General features: G+C 36.8%; 1 protein-coding gene across 1 annotated transcript in view; it reads left to right on the top strand.

Annotated features, from left to right (window-relative positions):
* The window catches only part of PPP2R5A (protein phosphatase 2 regulatory subunit B'alpha), a 71,820-nt gene that overhangs the window by 17,940 nt on the left and 28,351 nt on the right, over positions 1 to 25,529 (top strand). Inside the window, exons 2-3 of the mRNA XM_037136960.2 lie at positions 19,188 to 19,384; positions 23,117 to 23,218. Of these exons, the coding sequence (XP_036992855.1) occupies positions 19,188 to 19,384; positions 23,117 to 23,218 (299 nt within the window). The remainder of the gene's footprint in view (positions 1 to 19,187; positions 19,385 to 23,116; positions 23,219 to 25,529) is intronic.

Raw genomic sequence — 25,529 nt, 5'->3', positions numbered from 1 at the left:
GTATAAAGGACCCATGGACAAAGACAGTGGGGGGACAGGGGTGGGGGTGAATAGGGCAGGGGAGAGTAATTAGGGAAAAATGGGGACAACTGTAATTGGACAACAATAAAAATAACTTAAAAAATAAAGTTTTTAGGTCATTTTTTTTAGCTAGTCTGACAATCACTACTTTATGATTGGATTTTTTAATACATTCATATTAACATTACTGTTGATATATCAAGTTGAATTTATATCTGCCATTTTACTTTTTTCCTATGTGTGTCATGTCTGTTTTGTTCTGTATCCTTCCTTTATTCTTTCTTTTCTCTTAAATAAATGTTTTCTAATGCAGCGTTTAAATTTGTTTTATGATTTATTTCACTACATCTTTTTGAATTTATTTTTAGTGGTTGCTCTTGGGCTTGTCATATACATGTTATCTTATTCAAATCAACATCAGATTTATACTAGCTTAATTTTTTTTCCTTTTAATTTTTTTTTATCCTCACCTAAGCATGTTCCATTTGCTTTTTTAGAAAAAGAGAGAAAGAAATGTCCATGTAAGAAAGAAGCATGAATTGGTTGCCTCCCATACACACCCAGACCAGGGATTGCCCAGACTGGGGATTGTCCATATCTGGAACAGGGATGAACCCACAACTCAGGCATGTGCCCTGAGTGGGAATCGAGCCCTCATCCCTTTGATTATGGGATGATGTTCCAACCACTGAGCCACACCAGTCAGGGCTATTTTCTTTTTCTCCTTTTCATGGCATTGTTGTACAGTCACATTTATTTTCCTTACTCATGAGTTTAAGGCATACAGTCACATTTATTAATGTTACAAATGCAACAATATGTTGTTATAACTATTACTTTACCATCAGTAGTTACTGTTTTAGGCTAGTACAGCGTTGCTCTCTCCCACCTGCTTTGTGCTGTGCTGGCAAATATATTACATTTCTTTGTGGTAACGACCCAACACTATCTGCATACCTACTAATTTATATCATTTTTTATCAGTTAAGAGAAGAAAAATATACATTTATACTTTTATATTAATATAATTACCTTTACTGGTGCTGTGTGTGTGTGTGTGTGTGTGTTTGAATTTGAATTACTTTCTGTGGTCACTTGCTTTCAGCATGAAAGCAATCCCTTTAGTGTTGCTTGTAAGGCAGGCTGGATAGCAATAAATTCTCTCAGTTTTTGTTTATCTGGGAATGTCTATTTTGCCTTCATTTTTTGAAAGATAGTTTTGCTGGATATAGGATTTATGGTTGACAAGTTTATTTTCTTGGAGCAGTCTGAAGATGTTATTCTCCTGTTTTCTAGCTTCTATTTATGCTGAGAAGTTAACTGTTTAATTTTTTTATCACTTTTAAGGGACTAGTTATTTTTCTTTTGCTGCTTTCAAGATTTTCAGCACTTTCACTATGATAAATGTTTGTGGATCTCCTTGCATTTTTCCTTTTTAGAGTTTGTTGAGCTTCCTGGATGTGTAGGTTAGTGTTATTAATAAAATTGGGAAGTTTTCAGTCATTATTTCTTCACATACTTTTTTTCTGCTCTTGTTTCTCCTCTCATTTTGGTACTCTCTTCGGTGTATTTGGTTCTCCCTTCATGTTTCTTCTCTCATTTTGGTACTCCATGTGTATTTACAGTGTCCTATTTTTGTCTGAAACTGTGTTTACTTTTCTTCACCTTTTTTCCCCTCTCTGTTCTTCAGATTTCATAGTCTTTCTCAATCTATCTTCAGAGTTCCCTAATTCTGCTAGTTTACATTTACTATTAAGTTGTAGTGAGTTTTTAATTATTATATTTTTCAGTACAGAATTTTAATTTCAATACAGCTCCTCTTTTGGTAAATTTCTGTTTCTTTTTCGATGTCCTCTATTAATTGTGCCACTGTTACATTTCCTTTATTTCTTTAGACATGTTTTCCTTTAGTTCTTTGAATATATTTGTCATGACTACTTCAAAGTAACTTTTGTATTAAATCCAACATCTGATTGCTCTCACAGGCAGTTTTTTCTTGCCTCCTTTTTCTTAGTGTATGGGTCACACTTTCCTGTTTCTTTGGGTATTTTAAATTTTTTTGTTGTAAATTGGACATTTTAGATAATATAAGGGTGGACAAAAGTAGGTTTACACTTGTAAGTACATGAAACACAGTTTATTTTTGTATTGTTATTAATTATTATATTTTCCATGTGAAGAACTATAGACTTAGGCCACCATTATAAACTGTAAACTTTTTGCCCACCGCTATATATCGCAGCAACTCGGTATGGTCTCACACCTTAGGACTTGTTAATTTATTTGTCTAGTGACTGGGTGAAATTTCCCCCCAACACAGTGTTAGGGCTCTGACGTTCCTCAGAGAGGTGCAGTTTTGGGTGTGCCATTAGTCACCCTGAGATGACAGTGGTTTTGGCAGGGCTCTCTGTCTTTTCTTAACCACACCCCAAACTTTAATCCCTGTAACTTCCTGCTAATTGCTTAATTGTTCAACAATGCCCTGAGCCATACATTATTTTACAGACTAATAGTATCAAATTCGGGCTCCCTTGAAAGACTAGTTCTCGAGTTCAGTGTTTGAGATTTGTTCTGACAGCTTGGAGGGCTTCTCCAAGCTGTTTCTTTGGTGTTCTGCAAACTTGCCATCTATAGCCTATGTCCTCACAGAATCTACTATTCTCCCATTGCCTTTCATATAACCCCACTGTTTTTGTTTTTTTTTTCTTTTTAGATATTCAGGTGAGGAGGATGCTAGCATTTCCCATGCCCACAGCCACCTGTTGCCTAGGTTATATTCTAGGCCAGTGCAGTCAAGAAGAGGGGTCCCCTTCTTTCTGCCCAACTTCCACTGGTGGGACAGAGTCTCTTACCTTTAGTGCAGCACCAATGAAAATAGCGAGGCCCTGCTTACTGAATAGTAAGGCCTTGAACTTTTCCATGCTTTGTTGCAAATGAAGTCAGTTCTTTTGGGAAGAGACTTAACAGCTGTTTTATGGTTTGCTTCTTCCCCCAGGCAAAATCTCTGAGCCAGGGCTCTGGAGGGCATGGGGAAGGGGCGAACAGTGGCATGCTCCTGTGTGAGTGACACCCCAATATAGTAGCTGGTGTGAGGAGGAGAAGGGTCAGTAGCCTGAGATCTTTTTGGCTTGCCTTTTACATTGTGGAGTGCCAGTGCCTTGGAGTCTAAGGCTAAAGTACTCGTGCCTCACTGTTCTCATCAGTGCTGCACCAGAGGTGTCTCATCAGTAGAGGTTAGGCAGAAAGAAGAGGACCCCTCTTCTTGACTGCACTGGCTTGGAACTTAGCCTCAGCAACAAGTAGCTGTGGGCTGGATGAGAAATGCCAGCATTGTCCTCCTCACCTAAAGAAATTTGTCTGACTGGGAGCTGGAGGTAGAGGGGTCCCTGTGTTCTTTCTTCCATGCACCTTTCCCAAATGGAGTTTAAGCCTAACTGAGCTGGGAGGAGGGAGGGAAGTAGCAAGTAGCTGTCTTAATTTAAATACCCCCAGACTCTTGCTTTTCTTACCAAATTTTCATAGATATTCTTGGATAGATATTTCCTCATTTGTTGTTGGTTTAAAACCATTTCCAGAGGCTTCCAAAAGTTGTTTCAAAATAAAATTATTTTCATCAGTTTTCCTGGGGAGCATGTCTTTGGAGCTCCTTACCTTGTCTTCCTAGAAGTTGATTTTGTGGACTAAAATTTTAGCTTGTTTTGTAGTAATAATTACCCTATTTTTCAGACCATAAGACACACCTAGGTTTTAGAGAGGAAAAAAACTTTTGAAGCAAAAAAAGTGGTAAAATATTTAATGACATCAATAACATTATTTCACCAATGTAAATGTAAACAGAACTCAACAGCAGCATTAACAACCATTATTCCTCCCAAATTTGGGTGAGGAGAGGAAAGTGCATCTTATAGTCCAAAAAATACAGTAGTATTTTAATCTTACCTAGGCATTCATAGCTTTTACGTATATAATCACACCAATAAATTTGCAAACTTAAAAGAATTGAGAAAATCCTTGAAATAAACAGCTTCTGAAATTGACACAGAAGAAACAAAAATCTAAGTAAATCTTATATTTATTTAATTGAATCCTAATTAAAAGCAATAGGAGTGACTTAGCTTTCACAGGATTCTACACCCTAGCTTTCTAGGTTTCTAGCTGAGGCCCTAGACATTTTGGAGCAGAGATGAGGTGTCCTTGCTGTGCCCTGTCTGAATCACTGACCCAAAGACACTGTGATGAGTAATAATTACTATTGTTTTAAGCCACTAGATTTGTGGTAATTTCTTAGTAAGCAGTAGAAAATGAATGCACCAAATATCAATCTGATTATAGTTTGGCTTTTCCTTTTGGTCTTCTTTTCAGAACACATAATTAGAATATGGGAATAACTTCTCATCCTAAATTAATAAATTGGCATTTATAACTGTGTTATGAGCTTGGTTAATTTGTATCAGTATTGTGTATGATAAAAAGAAACCGTGTATCTGAGTGTATAAGGCAGAGGAATAGATGCAGACATTGAAAATTTAATGTGAAGAGCCCTGGCTGGTGTGACTCAGTGGATTGAGCACAGGCCTGTGAACCAAAGGGTCATTGGTTCAAGTCCCAGTCAGGGCACGTGTCTGGGTTGTGCAAGAGGCAACCACTCGTTGATATTTCTCTCCCTCCCTTCCTCTCTGTCTAAACATAAATAAAATATTTTTAAAAAGAAAAAAAATGTATTGCGAACATCATGCTTCTTGGCAAACTTAAGGATTTCTTAGATTTAATGGTATCATCTTCCTAAATAGGTAACATAAATGGACATCAAAGAGTGCAATGTTAAACATCCTTACAATATTTTCCTAAAGAATTTTACTTCAGAAATTTCTTACAAAGTTTACTAGTATCAAATGAATCAATGTAGTCATCTAGGCTGTGTGTCCAACTACATAGCTATTATTTTCCTCAAATAGTTTATTCTGTGAACCTTGAGAACTCTTGTGACTGGATCTTTTCAGAAGGAATTAGCTTTGGAAGTCATGTAGCCTCACTTTTATAAACTATAGCAAGACTGTCAAGCTCATTTTCACTGAGGGCCACATCTGCCTCACTGTTGCCTTCAAAGGGCTGAATGTGATTTTAGGTGTAAATGTAACTGTATAAATGTAACTACTCCTTAACAATTAAGCAAGAGCTTGGCGGCCGCCACTGGATAGAAACAAGGTGCTAGGCCAGATAAAAGAAGGTGAGGGCCAGATTCAGCCCTCGGGCCTTGTGTTTGCCACCCGTGAACTAGACCATCACTTCTGAAATAACTGTTCCCTAGAAGCAAGTCACTAAGTCCAGCCCACATTCACACGAGTAGAAATAAACTCCACCTTTTGAGAAGTGGATGTCAAATAATTTGTGGACAAGTTTTAAAACTATTACACTTGATAAGCATGGGTTGAGAACAAGGAAGTCTTGTAAATATTTAACAGTAGTATACTAAAATATCTTGCCTGATTCATGTCATAACGGGGTATGGTTATGTTTAATGATCCTGGTAGACTTGAATTCCTTTGGCTAAAGTTTTTTTCTTATTGGATAGTGTTTAGGGCACTGTCTTTGTTTACTCCTGAAGAGAATGAAGAAAAATGATGGGAAAGTCCATTCTAACCAGTGCATATGCAAACAGACCATTCAGGGAACTTTGAATATCAGTTATTATAGGCTGTAAAAGGGAGGATTGATTGGAAGTGGCTTGGAAAGGTAGTGTGCCTCAGTTTCTCCTCCTCTTCTTTCACCCTCAACTTTAGTTATCTGTGTTACTTTTTTAAGGTTGGTAATATTTTCTATAGCCACAATCAGGTTTTCTGTAAGTTGTAAGTTGATTCTAAAAGTTGAAAGTGAACAAGATTTATGTGTTGTCTGACTGCATATAGACTTTAGAGCTATGTATTACTACATTTCCTTCCTTATTTAGATTTTTAAGTATTTTCTGGAGTTTCTAATTGGGTCTTTCTTTTCTTGTACCTTTAACATATTCTCCATTTTTTCCCCTGCAGATATTCATGTATAGGGGTGTCCAACCTGCTGCCTGCGGGCTACATGTAGCCCCGGATGGCTGTGAATGCGGCCTAACACAAAATCGTTAAAAGTTACTTGAAACATTATGAGACTTGTTGTGAATACATATTGCAATATATTTAATGTGTGGCCCAAGATAACTTTTCTTCCAGTGTGGCACAGAGACGCCAAAAGGTTGGGCACCCCTGATATAGGATATCCTGTTCATCCTCCTGTAGAGAACAGTCTCATGTGGCCTTTTTCCTCCTACTTTAAATGGCCCAGCTGCTCTCTAGGCCTTGTTTACTTCTCTGGGTTGCTTCCCTATTCCTGGCTTCCATTCCTTTCTCTTTTTCCCTTATTGCTGCTTCACATCCTCAGGTAATTTGCTAATAAGCAAGGTAGTGAGGGTGCTAAATTTCCCTAGTACGCATTTGCCGCTTTGAAAATGCCCTTAGTGAACAAAATGTTTTATTGATATTGTTGGCTAGTTACGTAGTTCTAGATTGGCATCAGAATTCTAATGGCATAGCCACATTGTCTTCTGGCATCACTCTTGCTGATACAAAATGTGATGGATATTTGCCTCTGGTTCTTCTGTAATTATTTTTTAATCTGAAAGCTTTTAGTCTTTTCTCGTGGGCATCTGAAATGTCACAGTGATATGCTAAGTTATTCCTTTGTTTGGGGTTATTTCTTTCTACTTGTTTAGTTTTCTTTGTTATAGGCTTTCCTTGAATGGTAATTCTTTATTTTCTATTAATATGTATGAGTGAACAAAAACATCACTTTAGAAGTAGGATGGGATATATTGACTGACTCCTTATTTTAGAGTAATTGAGCAGGGAATTAGGTAAAAGCTAAAATATATGACTCTGGGATTATGCAGTTTCTTTAGGTAAGAATCTTCCTTTTTCTTTCATTGGCCTGGAGTATGAGTGCTTGACTATCTTTTGGAGTGGGGTAGTAGACTGTTTAGTTGCACACAGATTTATATAAATCCCCTATTTTCGGCTCATGTTTTAATCCCATCCTGTATTTCACCAGGCTTTTCTAAGGTGGAGTTCGTAGGAACCTTGTATGCAATTCCCTTTCTAGGAGGTGACTTCGTCTGTTTGGGTTTTGTCGCTTGCTATTTGTTTTTTTGTTTGTTTGTTTTTAACTTAAATTTTTTTTTGAGAGAGAGGAGAGAGATTTGTTGTTCCACTTTATTTACGCATTCATTGGTTGATTCTTGTATGTGCCCTGACCAGGGATCAAACCCCAAACCTTGGTGTACTGGGATGACACTGTAACCAATGAACTACCTGGCCAGGGCAAGACTTCTTCATGTATTTTCAGTTTTCCAAAAATTTGTTGAAGTTTATTGCCTGAGGGCCTGTTCTTCTGTTTTCTTTGTTATTGTGGGTTTATATCTATTTGTTTACTTTTATTTTTATTTTCAAATTATGTTTTATTGATTATGCTATTACAGTTCCCCTGATTTATCCCCCTTTGCTCCCCTCCAGCCCCTACTACCTCAGGCGTTTCCCCCCACCCCTGCTCATGTCCATGGGTTATACCTGTAAGTTCTTTGGCTACTGTACATTACATCCCATGGCCATTCTGCAACCACCTATTTGTACTTCTTAATCCCCTTGCCTCTCACCCATTCTCCCATAAGCCCTCTCTCATCTCTCTATCATTAACCTTTGACATTTTAATTATGATGTGGCTTGGGGTGGTCCTCTTTACATCTGTCGTGTTTGGGACTCTGTACTTCCTGGACCTGCATGTCTATTGCCTTCACCAAATTAGGGAAGTTTTCTTTCATTATTTTTTCAACTAGATTTCCAGTTTCTTGCTCTTTCTCTTCTTCTGGCACCCCTATGAAGTAAATGGTGGATTGCTTAGTGTTGTCCCACAGGCTGCGTACACTATCTTCATTTTTTAAATTCTCTTTTCTTCTTGTTTGTGTGGTTGTTTTTTTGCTTCCTTATGTTCCAAATCATTGATTTGATTCTCAGCTTCATCCACTCTACTGTGGTTTCCCTGAAAATTGTTCTTTATTTCAATTAGTGTATCCTTCATTTCCGACTGGATCTTTTTATGTTCTTAAGGTTTTTACCAAGTTCCTTGAGCATCTTTATGACCAGTATTTTGAACTCTGCATCAGATAGATTGCTTATCTCCATTTCATTTAGCTCTTTTTCTGGAGTTTTGAGCTGTTCTTTCCTTTGGGCAGTGTTTCTTTGTCTCCTGGTTTTGGCAGCCTCTCTGTGCTTATTTATTTTTTGTAATATATTTTACTGATTATGCTATCACAGTTGTACCAGTTTTTTCTTCCCTTTATTCCCCTCCGCCCTGCAACCTCCCTCCCACCAGCATTCCCCACCACCCTTAGTTCATGTCCATGGGTTGTATATAAAAATTCTTTGGCTTCTTCATTTCCTATACTATTCTTAACCTCCCCCTATTTTGTACCTACCATCTTTGCTTCTTATTCCCTGTAACTTCCCCCCAATCTTCCCCCTCCTCGCTAATAACCCTCCATGTGATCTCCACTTCTGTGATTCTGTTCCTGTTCTAGTTGTTTGCTTAGTTTGTTTTTGCTTTTGTCATTTTTAGGTTCAGTTGTTGATAGTTGTGAGTTTGCTGTCATTTTACTGTTCATATTTTTGATCATCTTTTTTTTTCTTAGATAATTCCCTTTGACATTTCATATAATAAAGGCTTAGTGATGATGAACTCCTTTAACTTGACCTTATCAGGGAAGCACCTTATCTGTCCTTCCACTTTATCTGTCCTTCCATTCAAAGGATAGCTTTGCTGGATAGAGTAATCTTGGATGTAGGTCCTTGCCTTTCATGACTTGGAATACTTCTTTCCAGCCCCTTCTTGCCTGTAAGGTTTCTTTTAAGAAATCAGCTGATAGTCTTATGGGTACTCCTTTGTAGGTAATTGTCCTTTTCTTTTGCTGCTTTTAGGATTCTCTCTTTATCTTTAATCTTGGCTAATGTAATTATGATGTGCCTTGGTGTGTGCTTCCAACTTCTTTGGGACCCTGAGCTTACTGGAAGTCTATTTCTTTTGCTAGATTGGGGAAGTTCTCCTTCATTTTTTTTTCAAATAAATTTTCAATATCTTGCTCTTCCTTTTCTCCTTCTGGCACCTCTATGATTTAGATATTGAAATGTTTAAAGTTGTCCCAGAGGTTGCTAAGCCTCTCATCACTTTTTAAAATTCTTGTTTCTTCATTCTATTCCGGTTGAATGTTTATTTCTTTTTTCGGCTCCAAATCATTGATTTGAGTTCTGGTTTTCTTCCCTTCACTGTTGGTTCCCTGTATATTTTTTTTATTTCAATTTGCGTAGCCTTCACTTCTTCCTTTATTTTGCAGCCATACTGAGCCATTTCTGTGAGTATCCTGATTACTAGTGTTTTGAACTCTGCATCCGATAGGTTGGCTATCTCTTTACTGCTTAGTTCTATTTTTGGAGCTTTGATCTGTTCTTTCATTTGGGCCATATTTTTTTCTGACAGAGTGCCTATTTTGTTCTAAGAGACAGAGCTTTAGGTATTTACCATGGCAGGGCAAGCAACCCACATGGCTGAGTTGTGGTGCTATATGTGGGAGAGGGGTGAGAGAGGGAACAATGCTGCTTGCTCAGCTCACCATCTTTCAGTCACTTCCCCCACTTCTCACAAGCAAATTCGGCCCCTTTGGTGCTGATTCCCAGGTAGGTGGGTTTGTATACATTCTAAGACCCTGTGGGTCTCTCCAATAAACTCTTCATGTGAGTCTGGGAGTTTCTCTTACTGCCTCAACCCCCACAGGTTTTTCCAGTCAGAGGTTTTGAGGCTCTGTTTCCTTGCACTGTGACCCTGGGTTGTTCTGTCTGTCTGGCTCCCCAGTTGTTCCTTCTGGTTTATCCACATGCAAATGTGGGACTGCTTGGCCCACCAGCTGCCACCTTGCTGTGTGTGCATCCTCTCCGCCCCTGCTGCCTGTCTCCACCCCTCCCACCAGTCTTATCAGCATGGTAGTTTTGACCTGCTCTGTTTGCGACCTGGGCCGGTTCATTCCTCCTTAGGCAACCTGGTGGCCCCTCGCTCCCAGGAAGTCACCATATTGATGCTGAACTTAGTGTGGACACCTAATTGGCATAGCTCACTACAGCCCGGAACTCCTGGGCTTAAGTGATCCTCCTGCCTCAGCCTCCTGAGTAGCTGGGACTACAGGAACTGTACCCAGCCCCTAGCAATCTAAATGAATATTTCTTCTTTAACCCTTTGGCTGTCAGACAGTTCAATTTTCTGGCAGTTCTGGCTATTTTTTGTTTTTAAATTTGTTGTCCTTTTGGTTGTGTGAGGAGGCAAAGTGGATCTACTTACATCTACATCTTGGCTAGAAGTCTATTTCTGTGTATGAGGTAGAGCTGCTTTGATTCTGTGTCTTGGTGTAGTGTGGCCTAATGTATACAGTAGGTGTTCTGTAGGGTCCAGTGGCACATTGTCTCCTATCACTCAAGCTGGATCCTTGAGGCATGCCCTTCATGTGAGCTGAGTGTGCCTCTCTCTCATAGTTCAGTCTCGGTAGCTGTTGGCAGATCAATGGGAGGGATTTTCCCAGACTAGTCAGCTGAAAGGATTGGCTGTGACCACTTACCACTACCCTCCATGGAGGATCAGCTGTACAGGGGCAGGGTGGTGGTGCTTCGATGTGGTCTGTAGCTGCCTACTGGGTGTACTGGTCCTGGGGTTTCCCAGGTGTTGCAGGCCAATATCATCCCCCACCTGTGTTTTGTGTGGGGGCCACCCTGCCTGAGTTATAAAGCAGTCTGAGATGGCTGCTACTTGTGCTAGGCTTGGAGATTTCCAGGTGAAGCCAAGTGGTGAATCTAGGCAGCTAGTTCTGGGCCTGGGGCTCAGTGAGGCCAGATGCTGCTTGTTTGAGAGGATTTAGAAGTTGTGTAGCAGGAGCCAAGATGAGCCATTCATACAGAAAAGCAGCTTAGGTGGGGGCAGAGTCTCTGGTAATCCACAAGGTGGGTTAAACAGCATTAGCCAGGTTGGTGGAATTTTAGATAGGGCCACAGTCTGCTGGCCCTGTTGGGGGAGGGCCCAGAGAAGGAATGGCCTCTACTTGCCTTGATGCCTGAAACCTCAGCCTCCCCCTGCACACCTCTGGTGCCCCTCAAGCTGCCACCCTGGTGCCAAAGCCCAGAGGGAGTGAGTCTGAGTAGGTGAGTCTGTGTGTGGGTTCTTCAGGAGGAACTGCTTGGTGCTCCAAAAGTTTCTTCCACTGACTCAGTCTTCACTGGGTTTTGCAGCCAGAAGTTGTGAGGACTTACCCACCTGGCACTGGAGCCCTGGGCTGGGAGGCCTGGTGCGAGGCTGGGACTCCTCACTCCCGAGATATCTCTCCCGAATTTTTATCCACCACATGTGGATGCGGGACCAGCCTGTTCTGCATCTGTGCCCCCCTACCAGTCTGGATGGGTGTGGTTTCTTTAATTCTGTAGTTGTCAGACTTCCATTCAACTTGATTTCTCTCGGTTCTGAGCAATGGTTGTTCTATATTTTAGTCGTAATTTTGTTGTGGTTGTGCAGAGGCAAGCCATATCTGCCTACCATGCCATCTTGACCAGAAGTCTACTCTCTTATTCTGGAGCGAAGGGGAGGAGATAAACAAATTTGGAATTTCTGAATACTGGAAATAGGCATTGTAAATTTCTTAAGAGGGTAGGGATTTGAAATAAAGCTATTAAAGGAACAGTTGATATTTCAAAGACATTAGTCTTATACTTTTTCTTGCATTCTATGTGATTTGAATCCCAGGTTCATTGCAGATTTGCTTTGTGATTTGAGGCATGCAGTGTAGTGTGGCATCTTAACAATACTTTACATATTATACAGCAGTGGCTGTCACACTTTTTTTCTTAGTGCAAACTATAGTAAGAAACATTTTATTTTATAACTCAGTACTCAGATACAGTTTATGAAATAATACTCTTACATGCAACATGCTGATATTTTTATTTTAAAATTTCTGGTTGTGACCCACTAAAATAATCTTCCTACCCAGCAATGGGTTGCAACCCACACATTGAAAATAGTTTTTTAAAACAGTATTTTTTGAAGTGTAAGCCAGATACATCTTCAAGTTTGTTTATTGAAAAAAAGTTAAGAATTTAGAGATAAGTAGGGATGACCTACCTGGGCTTTGCGAGTTTCAAAAGTTGTGTTAATTCTGGGAGATGAAAGGTCTCCCTCAGCAGAAGACCATGCAGGGAATTCTAAAGTGGTGAGAACTTTTTAGTGGGATCCAATTTCAGTCATAATCAAATAGAATACAATTAAGATACATTTTAAAAATTCATCTAGTCAGATTTAAACTAATTATATATTTTTCAAAGCAAGGCACATTTGTTTTTTAGATAATTCCTTGCTTTTGCAGTTTTCTTGTATCTTTTATAATTTTCTTGCTGAGCTTTTATATTGAGGAATCATTAATATTTTTAGAAGAGCATTTTTAGTAAATCCTTAGCTCTGATGTTATTGAAAAGATGAATGTGAATTGGTATTTCATTATTATATAATATCCTTAAGTTGTAATCCAGTTTCCTTTAAGCAACATACAGGCTTAAGGTTTTTTAAAACTGTCAAATATGATACACTCTGATACTAATTAGTGGTTGGAATTGCTCTTAGGTAAATACTTAGAGAAGTCAAAATACAGGGTCTGGCAGAAGTAACGCCTGCTTGAGTATGGTTGGTAGGGTAATAATATGAGTGTAATAATTTATAGTTTTAATTTGAACATTTCACCTAAAGTGTCATATGGTGTGCTTAAGTGGGATATTAATATATTACAGAGTTACATGCTTACGATTTTGTAATAAAAAAGGGGGTATTATTTGCACCAGACCCTGTATACTAACAGGTTTATGTATAGGCTTGGGTTTTTCTCTTCATTCAAATAGTAGTCACTAGAATTTTAAATATGGATTCTTTATTTGCTCCTGATACATTTACAGATTTTAGAAGAAATTATTATCCCTCAAAATAGGTACATGTCATCATTTCAAGAAGACCTCATTTTAACTGCTCCAACAAAAATTTTGGGTTTTTGGCAATAAATTTGTAGGTGACTGAGCAAACAGATACTATGCTGTACTTTGGGCATGATGCAAAAACAATGACACTGTCACCATCCACCATTCTAGTTGCTATGTGATGTAATACTGTAAGGTGTTCTGAATTTTTCCTTTGAACTTGTGTGTTTCCAGAAGTGTTTTTATTTTTAAACCTTTCAGTGAAATACCTATCACCATAGGAATCAGAATAGACATTCACATTGAAAATGGCAATGGAGAATCAACATTAGCCTAGTACAAATAGTCAAGTAAAAACAGAGTGTGACATGGCTGCCAAAATGTAAGACACTGCCAGACCGAAATGTCGTGGAGTATGACAGACATCATTTGCAAGCATTCCTGTAATGGTGAAGCTGCAGCATTAAGTGGCCTGTGTAGATACTGTGAGTGCTTTTTACATTTAACGGATACAATTATTATGCATTATTTTTCTCAAAAATTTTTATTTATATTTGTGAAATATATCCAGAACATAGTCTGATCTTTTTTCAGCCTATCAAAATATACTTTTTCTTTTTTTCTAAGGAGAAAATTCAGTGTAACTGATGTTTCAGAAAGGTGCCTAAGATTTGGGACATATTAAACATTTACAACTGAAAAATATTTTTTAATATTTTTAATGATGTAAACTGTCATCCTTACCTTTTCTTACTAGAATAAGCATCCCAAAAATGTTTACCTGTATAAAAACATTGCATGTCTTGAACTAAGCCATCCAAAGGTAGATAACAGTAGCGTCTTCTCTTATTTAACCTTTTACAATCAGGTCTACTCTTCCATACCTATTTCACCTTAGCTGCCAAGAAACTCAGCACAAAGAAAGTGCTTAAAATAATAGCAATCAAAAACCTTGTAATTTCTATATCTTTTGTGCTTTTAATTAATTATGATTTATTTTTAATTGTTCTATTTACATTTACTCTTGTAAGTACTTTCAGATTTTTTCATTCCAGATTATGTAGAGAATTGGCCTTGTTTGTATTGTAAATAGCAATTATTGACTGATAGCATTATTTTATATTTTGTAACTTTCCCACTTGAAGATGGGAAATCATCTCTAACTTTCAGAACTAACCTCAAGGGACTGTTTTGAAAGTTAAAAAAATTCACACATATGAAACACTTAGAATTGTGTTTGGCATGAAGCAAGCACTAATGTTAGTAGTAGTATTATAATTTATTACATAGCACAGAGGACTGCTCAGAACATGTACTTACAGGAAGGGTTAGGTAGAAAAAGATTATTCTTTTTTTTTTAGATTATTCTTTAATATATAAAAATAATTGAGGATTAGAAACTTTTATTTTTATTTTAGCCTTTAATTTACTTTTTTAATTGTATTTTTCCATTACCATTTATCCCCTTTTACCCCACTCCACCTGCAGTCACCACACAACAGTGGTGATTAGACAGCCACACTGTTGTCCGTGTCCATGAGTGCATTTTCATTTTTGCTTGATCCCTCCACCCCCTAATGACCCCCCCATAGCTCTCAGCCTGCTCTCTATGAGTCTGTCTCTCTTTTGCTTGTTAGTTCAGTTTGTTCATTGGATTCCACATATGAGTGAAATCATACGGTATGTATCTTTCTCTGACTGGCTTATTTCACTTAGCATAATGTTCTCCAGGTATATCCGTGCCATTGCAAAGAGTAAATTTTTCTTTTTCTTTTTTTTTATGGCCCAGAAGTATTCCACTGTGTAAATGTCCCATAGTTGTTTCATCCACTCATATACTGATGGACACTTAGGTTACTTCCATATCTTGGCAATTATAAGTAATTCTGCAGTGAACGTAGGGGTGCTTATGTTCTTTTGAATTAGTGTTTTGGGTTTTTTTTTTATATAGTCCCAGAAACTTCTATTTTAACTTGGCACCAAAGGAATTGAAATGTTAACTTCTTTCTAAATATTTCTAATGTTTGGAAAGATCCAGATGTGACCTATCCCACCTAAGCTTTAGGTAATACTGGGATGTAGTTCTGGAAGAGAATAAACAATTTCAAATACCAGTAAATCTGTAGGCTAAGAGATGGGTTACTGAATAGAGAAGCTATGAAAAACATCATTTTCTTTCCAGAAAAGACATAAGAATTAGGTGCCCAGAAAAGAAACTTCCTTTTTTAATGTGACATGTTTCTGAATTTACTATTTATCAATCTTGTCTGAAAATCATTTTGTGTCTTGTCACATGTTAGCCATAGGCTGCTAACATGTGGTGTAAGAGAAAAATGCTTTCCAGGTGTACCCACTTTGAAATACATGATGATGCACTCATCTTCATGATCATTATCTCATTTAATCCATTTGAATCTACCAAGAAGGTAGGTTATTGATAAAAATGGTCATTGTTATAAATTCTTAAGGATAGACATGATGTAATAATCTACTATTTATGCCATTTTGGTATCTAGCACCAAATTTGAACTTTCTGTTGTCTGTAGCCTGTTTTTCAGTATATGCTCTTTGTTCTTTAAATCCAGTGTTTATGCATCACATATTTTTTAATCCCCTTTATATCCTATGCTAGGTGTATATGAAATGAAAAGGAAACCTTGATAAGTGAATGATTCTTGCCTTTGAGGACTCAGCAGTCTTTTTGGGGAGGTGGGGTGGAGGGCGATAAAATAAATACTTGTTAAATACAATCCTAAAGGTACTGAGTACTCCCAACCAGTACTCTGGACTCTGCGATTGAGATTGGGAGTGTCTACCTAAGGGAAGTTTTGTGGAGAATGAGATTTAAGTTTATTCTTAAAGAGTGAGTAGGATTTGGGAACAGGAGAAAATCTGGTAAGGTATTTCAGGGAGGGAAAAAAGTATGGACAAGGCATGGCCTTTGGAAAACAGGAAAAGGAGAGATTTCACATTGAGGAGGATGTAGGGGGAGGGAAGAGAGACTAGGACTGGCTATCACATATTAAAATGGGATATTTATGAATTTGTGTTGCTTTTAACATGAGAAAAACAGCTAAAAAATATTTAAAGACTGTTAGAACTGAGTTAACTTCTAGAGGTATGACACCTATTTCCCCAAACCATCATTGTATTGGAATTTAATTATATGTAGACATATACATATACACACTATAATAAAGATATAAAGCCATATAATAGGGATATAGATGTTTTTCTAAATAAGGATTTTAGTAACTAAGAGAACTGTGGGGATTTCCTGTACAATGTGAGTTAAGGATTCTTACAGCTCAAATAGTCACCCCTTTCTAGTGTAATACACACCCACTCTAATAAGTTTAGCCTAATTTGGAACCTTACAAAAAGCAGAGGTGTCCATCTTCTAATAAGCAGCCCTGTCTGGTGTGACTCAGTGGATTGAGCACCGGCTGGCAAACCAAAGGGTTGCCAGTTCAATTCATTCCCAGTCAGGGCACATGCCTGGGTTGCAGGCCAGGTCCCCAGGGGGAAGTGCTGAAGAGGTAACCACACACTGATGTTTCTCTCTCTCTCTCTTTCTCCCTTCCCCTCTCACTAAAAATAAATCTTTCAAGCTTAGTATTAAGCAGACATCTACTTATTGAAATCAACTCAATACCAGTTTTAAGTGGACATCACTTATTAATTGATATTAAATGCATATCCCCATTTTAACTTTAAGGGCAAGCCCCCCCTAGAGGATTTAAGAAAAAGGCATTTTGGGATACAACTCACTTCTCATGGAATAGCATATTCTGCTTTGAATGACTAATGATCATTTTGTGATGAGCAAGGATAGTGAACTAGTGAGGGTATGACTAATAAGGTTATATGCAGTTTGTAGCCAGATGTTGCTTCACTCTTAACCCCTATAGAATGAGGTTTAGTTCTGGGGTAAAGATAACTATTTAACATGTTATTAACTTGCTATTAAAAATCACAGCAAATTTAATGGTGTTTTTTAAAGGATACATTTAAAACATTCCCACTTCCGAAACCTAAATCAAAAACTTTATTGAAATGGTTTTTGAAAACTATTTTCAGTGGTTTATTGAAAAATGTCTTGTACTCTGTTAAGATGATGTGGATTCTGATGCCAGTCCTAGGACTGTAAACCTCAGCTTTTATGTGGCAGGGAGCCACTGAATGTGCAACAGAGAATGTTACACAAATTTTTTGCAAGTATACAACTACCACAAGGAGACTTCTGGCATAGCCCCAAATGGGCTGTAGCAAATTCACATTTAAAAAATTTTTTAAAATAAGCAAATAGAATGGGGGGGGGGGGGGGGGGGGGGGGGGGGGGGGGGGGGGAGGGGGGGGGGGGAAGAGGGAAAAAAAATGTTTGGCATTTATTTTTTTTTAAATTTATTTATCTTTAGAGGGGAAGGGAAGGAGAGAAGGGAGAGAAATACCAATGTATGGTTGCCTCTTGTGTGTCCCCCACTGGGAACTGGCCTGCAACCCAGGCATGTGCCCTGACTGGGAATCGAACCGGCGACCCCTTGCTTCACAGGCCCGTGCTCAATCCACTGAGCTACACCAGCCTGGGCGACATTTTTTAAAGACTGTTTATATTTTTACTTCAGAATCATATAAATTTTGTCATTCTTTATAATATCCATATTTGTTTCATTGTAAAAATTATGTTTTAAATTATCATTCAGTAAAATTGACCAGTCAAAATGAGTTTAGCATATCTGACCTGCTGCATTTAGCACAGTATCTTATCTACACCCGTTTAAGGACAGCTACTTGAATACAGTTGCATAGTCATTTTACTAGGTTCCTGTCCCCTAATTTAAAAAACATAGGCACCTTTGGTTAGGTTATCATTTTTTTGAAGATACCTATCTGTATCTTTATATAAAGTAGGTATTTGTTTTGAATGGAGGAATACTTCGTATATTATGAGCTAAGTGTCAGTATTGAAATATATGATTTTTTAAAATGTAATCTCAGTACAACAAATTTAAATACCTGAACTAAGTGAAAGTCCTTGTTTACAGATTTGAAAGTTCAGAATTAAAGTTTTATTATTTTTTGAATGTTGTAAACAAAAGGATTTAGTGCATTGGTTAGAATCAAATCAATATAATGTGCCCATATTTTTGTAATAAGTAGCAGGTCAAACAGTAAACATTTATTGAATGCCTATTATGTGCCAGATACTGTGCTAGTAAGACAAAGGGAACTTGGGGGACGGAGAGGGAGAGATGGAGATAACGATAACACTTGTTTTTTGTCTTTAGGGCCTTCATATTTTCTAGGGGTATTATTGCCGTGTAGCATAATAAATACTAAAATAGAGATAGGCACCTCTGATACATTTGGATAAAAGTGGATTAACCAACCAATTTAGCTTCAGTGCCATAGAGAAAGCCTCTGAGATGGGAATGAATATGCTTATGTTGAAACTTAATAAATGAAGAGAGTTCCCAGGGTGGGAATGTGGAAAAAGAGCATTCAAGACAGAGACAAAAGTGTAAATTTTTCAGGAAATTGCCAGGAGTATGGTTTAACCAAAGTGAAACCACATGCTGGAAAGCATCAAGAGATGACTTGACAGTAGGCGGTTGCATTTTTTATGCAGTCTTAAGGAGTTCGAGCTTCATTCTGTAATTTTTTCAGGATATTTGAAAAGTGCTGAGTATGATCAGATCTCATCTTAGCAAGATTTTAGCTTTTGAAGTAGTTCAGAATGAATCAGGGGTAGTTGTGGTTATGGCACTGGCAAGAGGAGCAGTTGTCATTTATGTAATCTAGATGAGAGATGGTCAGTCATTAAAATGGCAGTGCACATGACAAAAGAAAAAAGGGTAGATTCCAGATATGTAAAATATACAGACTCAGTGGTATTTATTATTGACTGTGGGTAATTAGAAGAAAAAGTCCAATATAAATCCCATTTCTGTCATGAATGATGTGATTATAAGTAGATGGGTCAATTTCTCACTAGATTTTTGAGAGTTTTATGTACATGAATAGCTTCTATAAAATTAATGAGCATATAAAAGTAACTTCTGAGTAGGTTAATTCTAAGTTTCTTTTTTTTATTTATAGATGCCACTTCAAATGAACAACAAGAGCTCTTCTGTCAGAAGTTGCAACAGTGTTGCATACTGTTCGATTTCATGGACTCTGTTTCAGACTTGAAGAGCAAAGAAATTAAAAGAGCAACACTGAATGAATTGGTTGAGTATGTTTCAACTAATCGTGGTGTAATCGTTGAATCAGCGTATTCTGACATAGTAAAAATGGTAAGCTTCTAGACTTATGTTCCTCAGATTTATATAAATTCAAGTAATATCTGAGGTGTAATTATGAATTAATGAGACCTTTTTTTAATTAAAGATTTTATTTATTTATTTTTAGAGAGAGAGGGGAAGGGAGGGGGAAAAGAAAGAGAGAGAAACATCGATGGGTTGCCTCTTGTACATACCACCAGGCAGGGACCTGGACAGGAATGAACTGGCAGTCTTGGTTCCTGGGATGACACCCAACCCATTGAGCCCCACCAGTCAGGGTCAGGCTTTTTTATTTTTTTAAGATTTTATGTATTTCTAGAGAGAGGAGAAGAAAGGGAAGGAGAGAAACAGCAATGTGTGATGGCCTCTTGCACTCCCCCAGCGGGGGACCTGGACTGCAACCCAGGCATGTGCCCTGATTAGGAATTGAACCGATGACCCTTTGTTTGGTTTGCAGGCCGGCACTCAATCCACTGAGCCACACCAGCCAGGGCAAGACTTATTTTTAATAAATTTGTAATATTATATGGACTCAAAAGAATGTTTTTTAAAAATAGTCCATTTGAAAGATTATCCATTCATTTCAGTGATGCTAATATTGCTTATAATAATAATTGGGGGATTTAGTAGCCGCAATGGCTAGTGGTTTCCATATCGGATAGTACAAATCTAGATCTTAGGAGAAGGATGTAGACTCAAGATTATACAGATTGAGGAACAAGTATAAAGGACACATGGACAAAAACTAGGGGGGATGGAAATGGGAGGGAGGTGTGGAGGGCTGAGGGGGGCTGGCTGGGATGGGAGTAAAAGACAGAAAGCTGCACTTGAACAACAATTAAATTTTAAAAATAAAAATAAAATTTAAAAAGTTATACAGATTGATAATTAATGTCATCGGGCTGAATAGTCACCAAGAGACAAAGTCTAAAGGGAGAAGAGAACCAATCGAATAGTATGGGTCTCTCTACATTTCATTGGTGGGGAAGGGAATCAGATCTAAAAAATTCTTATTTAGGACATTTTTAATATCATGTTTGTAGATTCTATAATGCTTGAATTTTCATTAAAACTCAGGACTTTTCAGAAGTTAAATAATATAAATGTTTTCAATATGTGATATGAAAAATAACTGCCAACTTTTTAAAAGATTAGGGTATTGTTTATTAATAGTTCAACCTTATTCATCAGACAGACATTTGCTTAGGATTTTTGTATGCATACTAACAAAATAAAGATCACTTGGAATAATTAGAGGGTCACTGAGACCATAATTTAAGTGTAAATGTGTACAGGGTATCAAAGGTTATAGCAAGTTTAACTTATAGTTGCCTTCATTTCCATCCCCTTGCTAATACGTGTTCTGGGGGAAGAGCAAAATGTGTAGAAAGTTAAATTTCATCCTGATATACCAGTTGGGTTTTTTCCTTTTATCATATTGTGCTAGAAGAGTTGTTCAAAGGACTTAGGAGATTTTGGTCGCGTTTTTTTTGAAAAATTAAAACAAAATCGTTAGCTATAGAACATTAATCAAAATGAAATTGGCTTTCTGAACTCCCAGAGACAGTCAAAAGGTGACAGTTTGAGAATATAAATAGTGACTGTTGATAGACTTCTTGTTTTTTTTATTTTGTGTTTATCATTAAAAGATGTTCAGGGAGAAAAGCAACATTCACAGTAGTGTTTCCACTGATTTCAAATGGTTTGTACTCAGGAATTTTGAAAGTTCTTGGAAAGATACTTTATTTTTATCTCTATAAAGTTGTTGCTTAGATATTGAAAGTACTCATAATTTGAATCATATTATTCTGCAATTGCTATATACTAATAAATTTTGCAATTTATTTCTTTTCCCAAGTAAAAAGGTGTGTGTGTGTGATTCAACTTGTGGATATTTAAGTTTTAGATAAGAATGAAGTCAACTCACCAACTTAGTCCTTTAAAGTTCGTATCTTTGGTATATTATATGTAGTTAATTTTCTAGCATATCAAATTCTACATTATTACTTTTTAAGTCTTATGATTATAGTAATTGACTGTTAGCAGTTATTTAGCCTACGGGAGATGCCACTTTGTGAGAATAGTTTTTTGCACTACTATATTCCCCTTGCCTCATCCTCTGTTCCCCAAACAGTTTATCTCAAATGACCAATCCAGCAATAATATGCCTTTATTGTTGACTAAACTAAACCATTTGACCTGTTAGTCTGCACATAATTCTTCAAAGAATTGTGAGTTGGGACCACAGTCTATCCTTTGCTGGGGAAAAAGGATATATAGTTTACTTTAGTACTGAGATAATATGAAAGATGAATAAATACTGTATTTCACTGAATCTAAAATGAAAACTCTCAAAGCACTTCCTGGGTTCAGAGATTAATTTTTTAAAAGGGCTCAGAGTAGATGAAATACAGTAAATTAAATTATTATGAGGTATTTTAAACTGTGCATAATAGCAATGAAGATATTCTGCTCCTTCCCTCCTCTTCCTTAGTGTGTGTGTGTGTGTGTGTGTGTGTATACACACCATATTTCCATTCATATCTATCTATCTATATATATAGATAGATATATCCATTGTTCATATATATATAGATATATATAGATATATCTATCTATATATATAGATAGATAGATAGATAGATATATCTATCTATCTATCTATCTATATATCTATATCTATATCTATATCTATATATATATAGATAGATAGATAGATATTCTCCTTTGCATGATACATCTTTTCCATTCTTTTACTTTTACTTTTATAGATAGAAGTCAAACTTCTATCTATATATAGATATATATATCTATATCTATATATAGATAGATAGATATGAATGGAAACATTTTACCAAATTTGTGGCTACAAAATAAGTAAATGGCTAGGTTAGAATATAGGGGATGTTGTGGAAAAATGAAAAGAATCAAGTTAGGGATAGGCAGAGTTAGGAACTTTATGCTTCCAAACCGACTCCCACCCCAATATACTTCCCTCCCTTCTTCTACTTTTTTTTTTTTTTTTAAGAAAAACCTGGAAAGAACAACTTGTAGTTTTTAAAAAGATTTTATTTATCTTTAGAGAGAGAGGGAAAGCGAGGGAGAAAAGAAAGGGAAATATGGTTAAGTGCCCTGACTAGGCACCAAAGTCACAGCCCTGGCATGTGCCTTGACCTGGAATTGAACTGGCAACCTTTTTTTTTGTGGAATGATGTCCAACCAAATCAGCCACCCGATCAGGGCAATAGCTTGTAATTTAAGGAAGAGAAATTTGGAGGGAAGAGAAATCCAGTAGTAATCTGTAATCTTCAGTAGCTTGCTGCTGAATAAGTCAGAGAAGAATTAATGCCTGCCTTCTTCATATCTTGAAGATGTTTATAGGTTTTTTTAAAACTAAGCTCATAGCCACAATTTAACTTCTTTCTTTCTTTTTTTTTTTTTTTAAAGATTTTATTTATTTATCTTTAGAGGGGAAGGGAAGGAGAGAGGGAGAGAGAGATATCAATGTATGGTTGCATCTTGTGTGTCCCCTGCTGGGAACTGGCCTGCAACCCAGGCATATGCCCTGACTGGGAATCGAACCATGGTTGCTTGATTCCCAGGCCCGCACTCAATCCACTGAGCTACACCAGCCAGGGCTTAACTTCTTTCTTAAATAAAGTTATCTTAAAAATATTTCATTTTGCATTGTTGAATTCAATTACATAACAAAGAACATAAATATGAATTTATTTTTCTTTACAGATCAGTGCTAATATCTTCCGTACCCTTCCTCCAAGCGATAATCCAGATTTTGATCCAGAGGAGGATGAACCCACGCTTGAGGCTTCTTGGCCTCACATACAAGTATGGAACGTAATTATGTATCGATAGTTTTTATATTTATGATATCTGCTGAAATCATGGCTCTTTCAGATCTATTTAAAAGCTTTTACTTTAATACTTTAACATTATTTTCTTCCCAAAGTGTTGTGTTTCTCTTTTTTTACTGTGATAAAATACACTTACCATTTAAACTAGTTTAAAGTGTACTTATTCAGTCGAATTACATACATTCACAATGCGGTACAACCTCTACCACTGTCTAGTTCCAGGACTTTTTATCTCCCCAAATGGAAACTCCCTTGTCATTAGCAGCCACATTCTATTCTGCCAAACTCACTGCCCTGATAAGTACTAATCTACTCTCTCTCTCTCTGGATTTGCCTGTTTCAGATATTTAATATAAATGGAATTATATGGTATGTGAACTTTAATATCTGGGTTTTTTCACCTAGCATATTTTCGGTGTTTATCAGTGTTGTACATGTATCACCACATTCCTTTTAATGGCTGAATAATATTCTATTGTATGGATATACCTCATTTTGTTTACCCATTATCAGCTGATGGACATTAGGGTGGTTTCAACTTTTTAGCAATTGTGATTACAGCTGTTAAGAACATCATGAGACAAGTTTTTGTTTTAACATCTGTTGCCCATAGTTTGGATATGTTGTGTTTTTGTTCTCATTCATTTCAAAATATTTTCTAATTTCCTTCGTGACTTCTTTTTTGATTATTTGAGGATGTATTTAATTTCTACATTTTCATGACTCTCACATTTCTGTTATTGATTTCTAATTTTATTCCATTGCAGTTGGATAATAAATATAGTCTGAATGTTTTCAGTCCTTTTAAATTTATTGAGGCTTATTTTATGACCTAGCATACAGTCGATCCTGGTGAATGTTTCATGTGTACTTCAGAAGAATGTGTATTCTATTGTTGGTGGAGTGTTCTGGAGAAATCTTAGTTCTAATTGGTTTATAATGTTCAAGTCTTCTATTTCCTTGTTAATAATCTTCTGTTTAGTTCTACCCATTATTGAAAGTGAGATATTGAAGTTTCTGTTACTGTTAAATTGTGTTTTTCTCTTCAGTTCTGTCAGTTTTTGCTTCATATATTTTGGTAACCTATTGTTAGCTATATATGTTTATAATTGTTATACAATATCTTCCTTATGGTGGCTTTTATCATTATAACTATTAAAATAGAGTTTCTGTGTTTGTTTCATCTGGTATTAGTGTGGCCACTCACTTCTCCTTTGCATGATACATCTTTTCCATTCTTTTACTTTTAGTCTGTTTGATACTTTGAATTTGAATTGTTTCTTGTAAATAGCATGTGGTTGGATCATGGTTTTTTAAATTTATTTATTTTTAAGATTTTATTTATTTTTTAGAGAGAAGGGAAAGGAAGGAGAAAGAGAGGGATAGAAACATCAACGTGTGGTTGCCTCTCATGTGGCCCCTGCTGGGAACTTGCCTGCAACCCAGGCATGTGCCCTGACTGGAATTGAACCTGTAACCCCTGGTTTGCAGGCCTGCGCTCAGTCCATTGAGCCACACCAGCAAGGGTGGATCATGGTTTCTTAAAATCAATTTTGACAATATCTGTCTTTTGACGGGTATGTTTAATCCAATTACATTTAATACAATTACTGATAATGCAGTTTTTACTTCTTTCATTTTGTCATTTTCTATATGTCTTATGTCCTTTTTGTTCCTCTGCTCCTCCATTACTGCCTTTTACATTAAATAGGTATTTTCTAGGGTACCATTTTATTTCAATTCCCATGTTTCTTTATAATGTTCTGCTTTTTCTTAGTAGATACCCTGGGGATTACAATTAGCATCTTAAAATGATCTAGTTTGGTTGAATACTAATTTGAAATCAGTAATTTTCAAAACTTTGGTCCAATATATCTCTATTCCCTCCTTCGTGTTATTATTGTTATATTGGGTTGGCCAAAAGGTCTGTTTAGTTTTTTCCATAAGAGACACATTTTTCATTTTCACTAATAACTTTATTGATTTGGATATATTGGGTATGTCAGCTGTCTCCCACTAGTGGCTTTCTAGTGGGTAGAGGCCAGGGGTGCTACTAAACATATTCTAGTGCGGAAGACAGCCCCAGCAAAGAATTACTTGGCCAAAATGTCAAGAGTACTAAACTTCGCAAACCACTTTTGACACATTTGATCAGTCACAGCACCTTCTCCATACATGGCACAAATCTTTTCTTGCATTTTTACCTCTCTTGAAATAATAAAACATAATACTTTGAAAATGTTGCGTATCTTCTTCCATCTTTAGTATTAAAATGGCTGTACAAA

The sequence above is a fragment of the Artibeus jamaicensis genome, unplaced genomic scaffold, assembly GCF_021234435.1.
Source record: "Artibeus jamaicensis isolate MK-2021 breed Jamaican fruit bat unplaced genomic scaffold, CSHL_Jam_final contig_2170, whole genome shotgun sequence".
In the NCBI taxonomy this organism is placed as follows: domain Eukaryota; kingdom Metazoa; phylum Chordata; class Mammalia; order Chiroptera; family Phyllostomidae; genus Artibeus; species Artibeus jamaicensis.
Note: the sequence above shows the minus strand (reverse complement) of the source record. Positions and strands in the feature narration are given on the sequence as shown.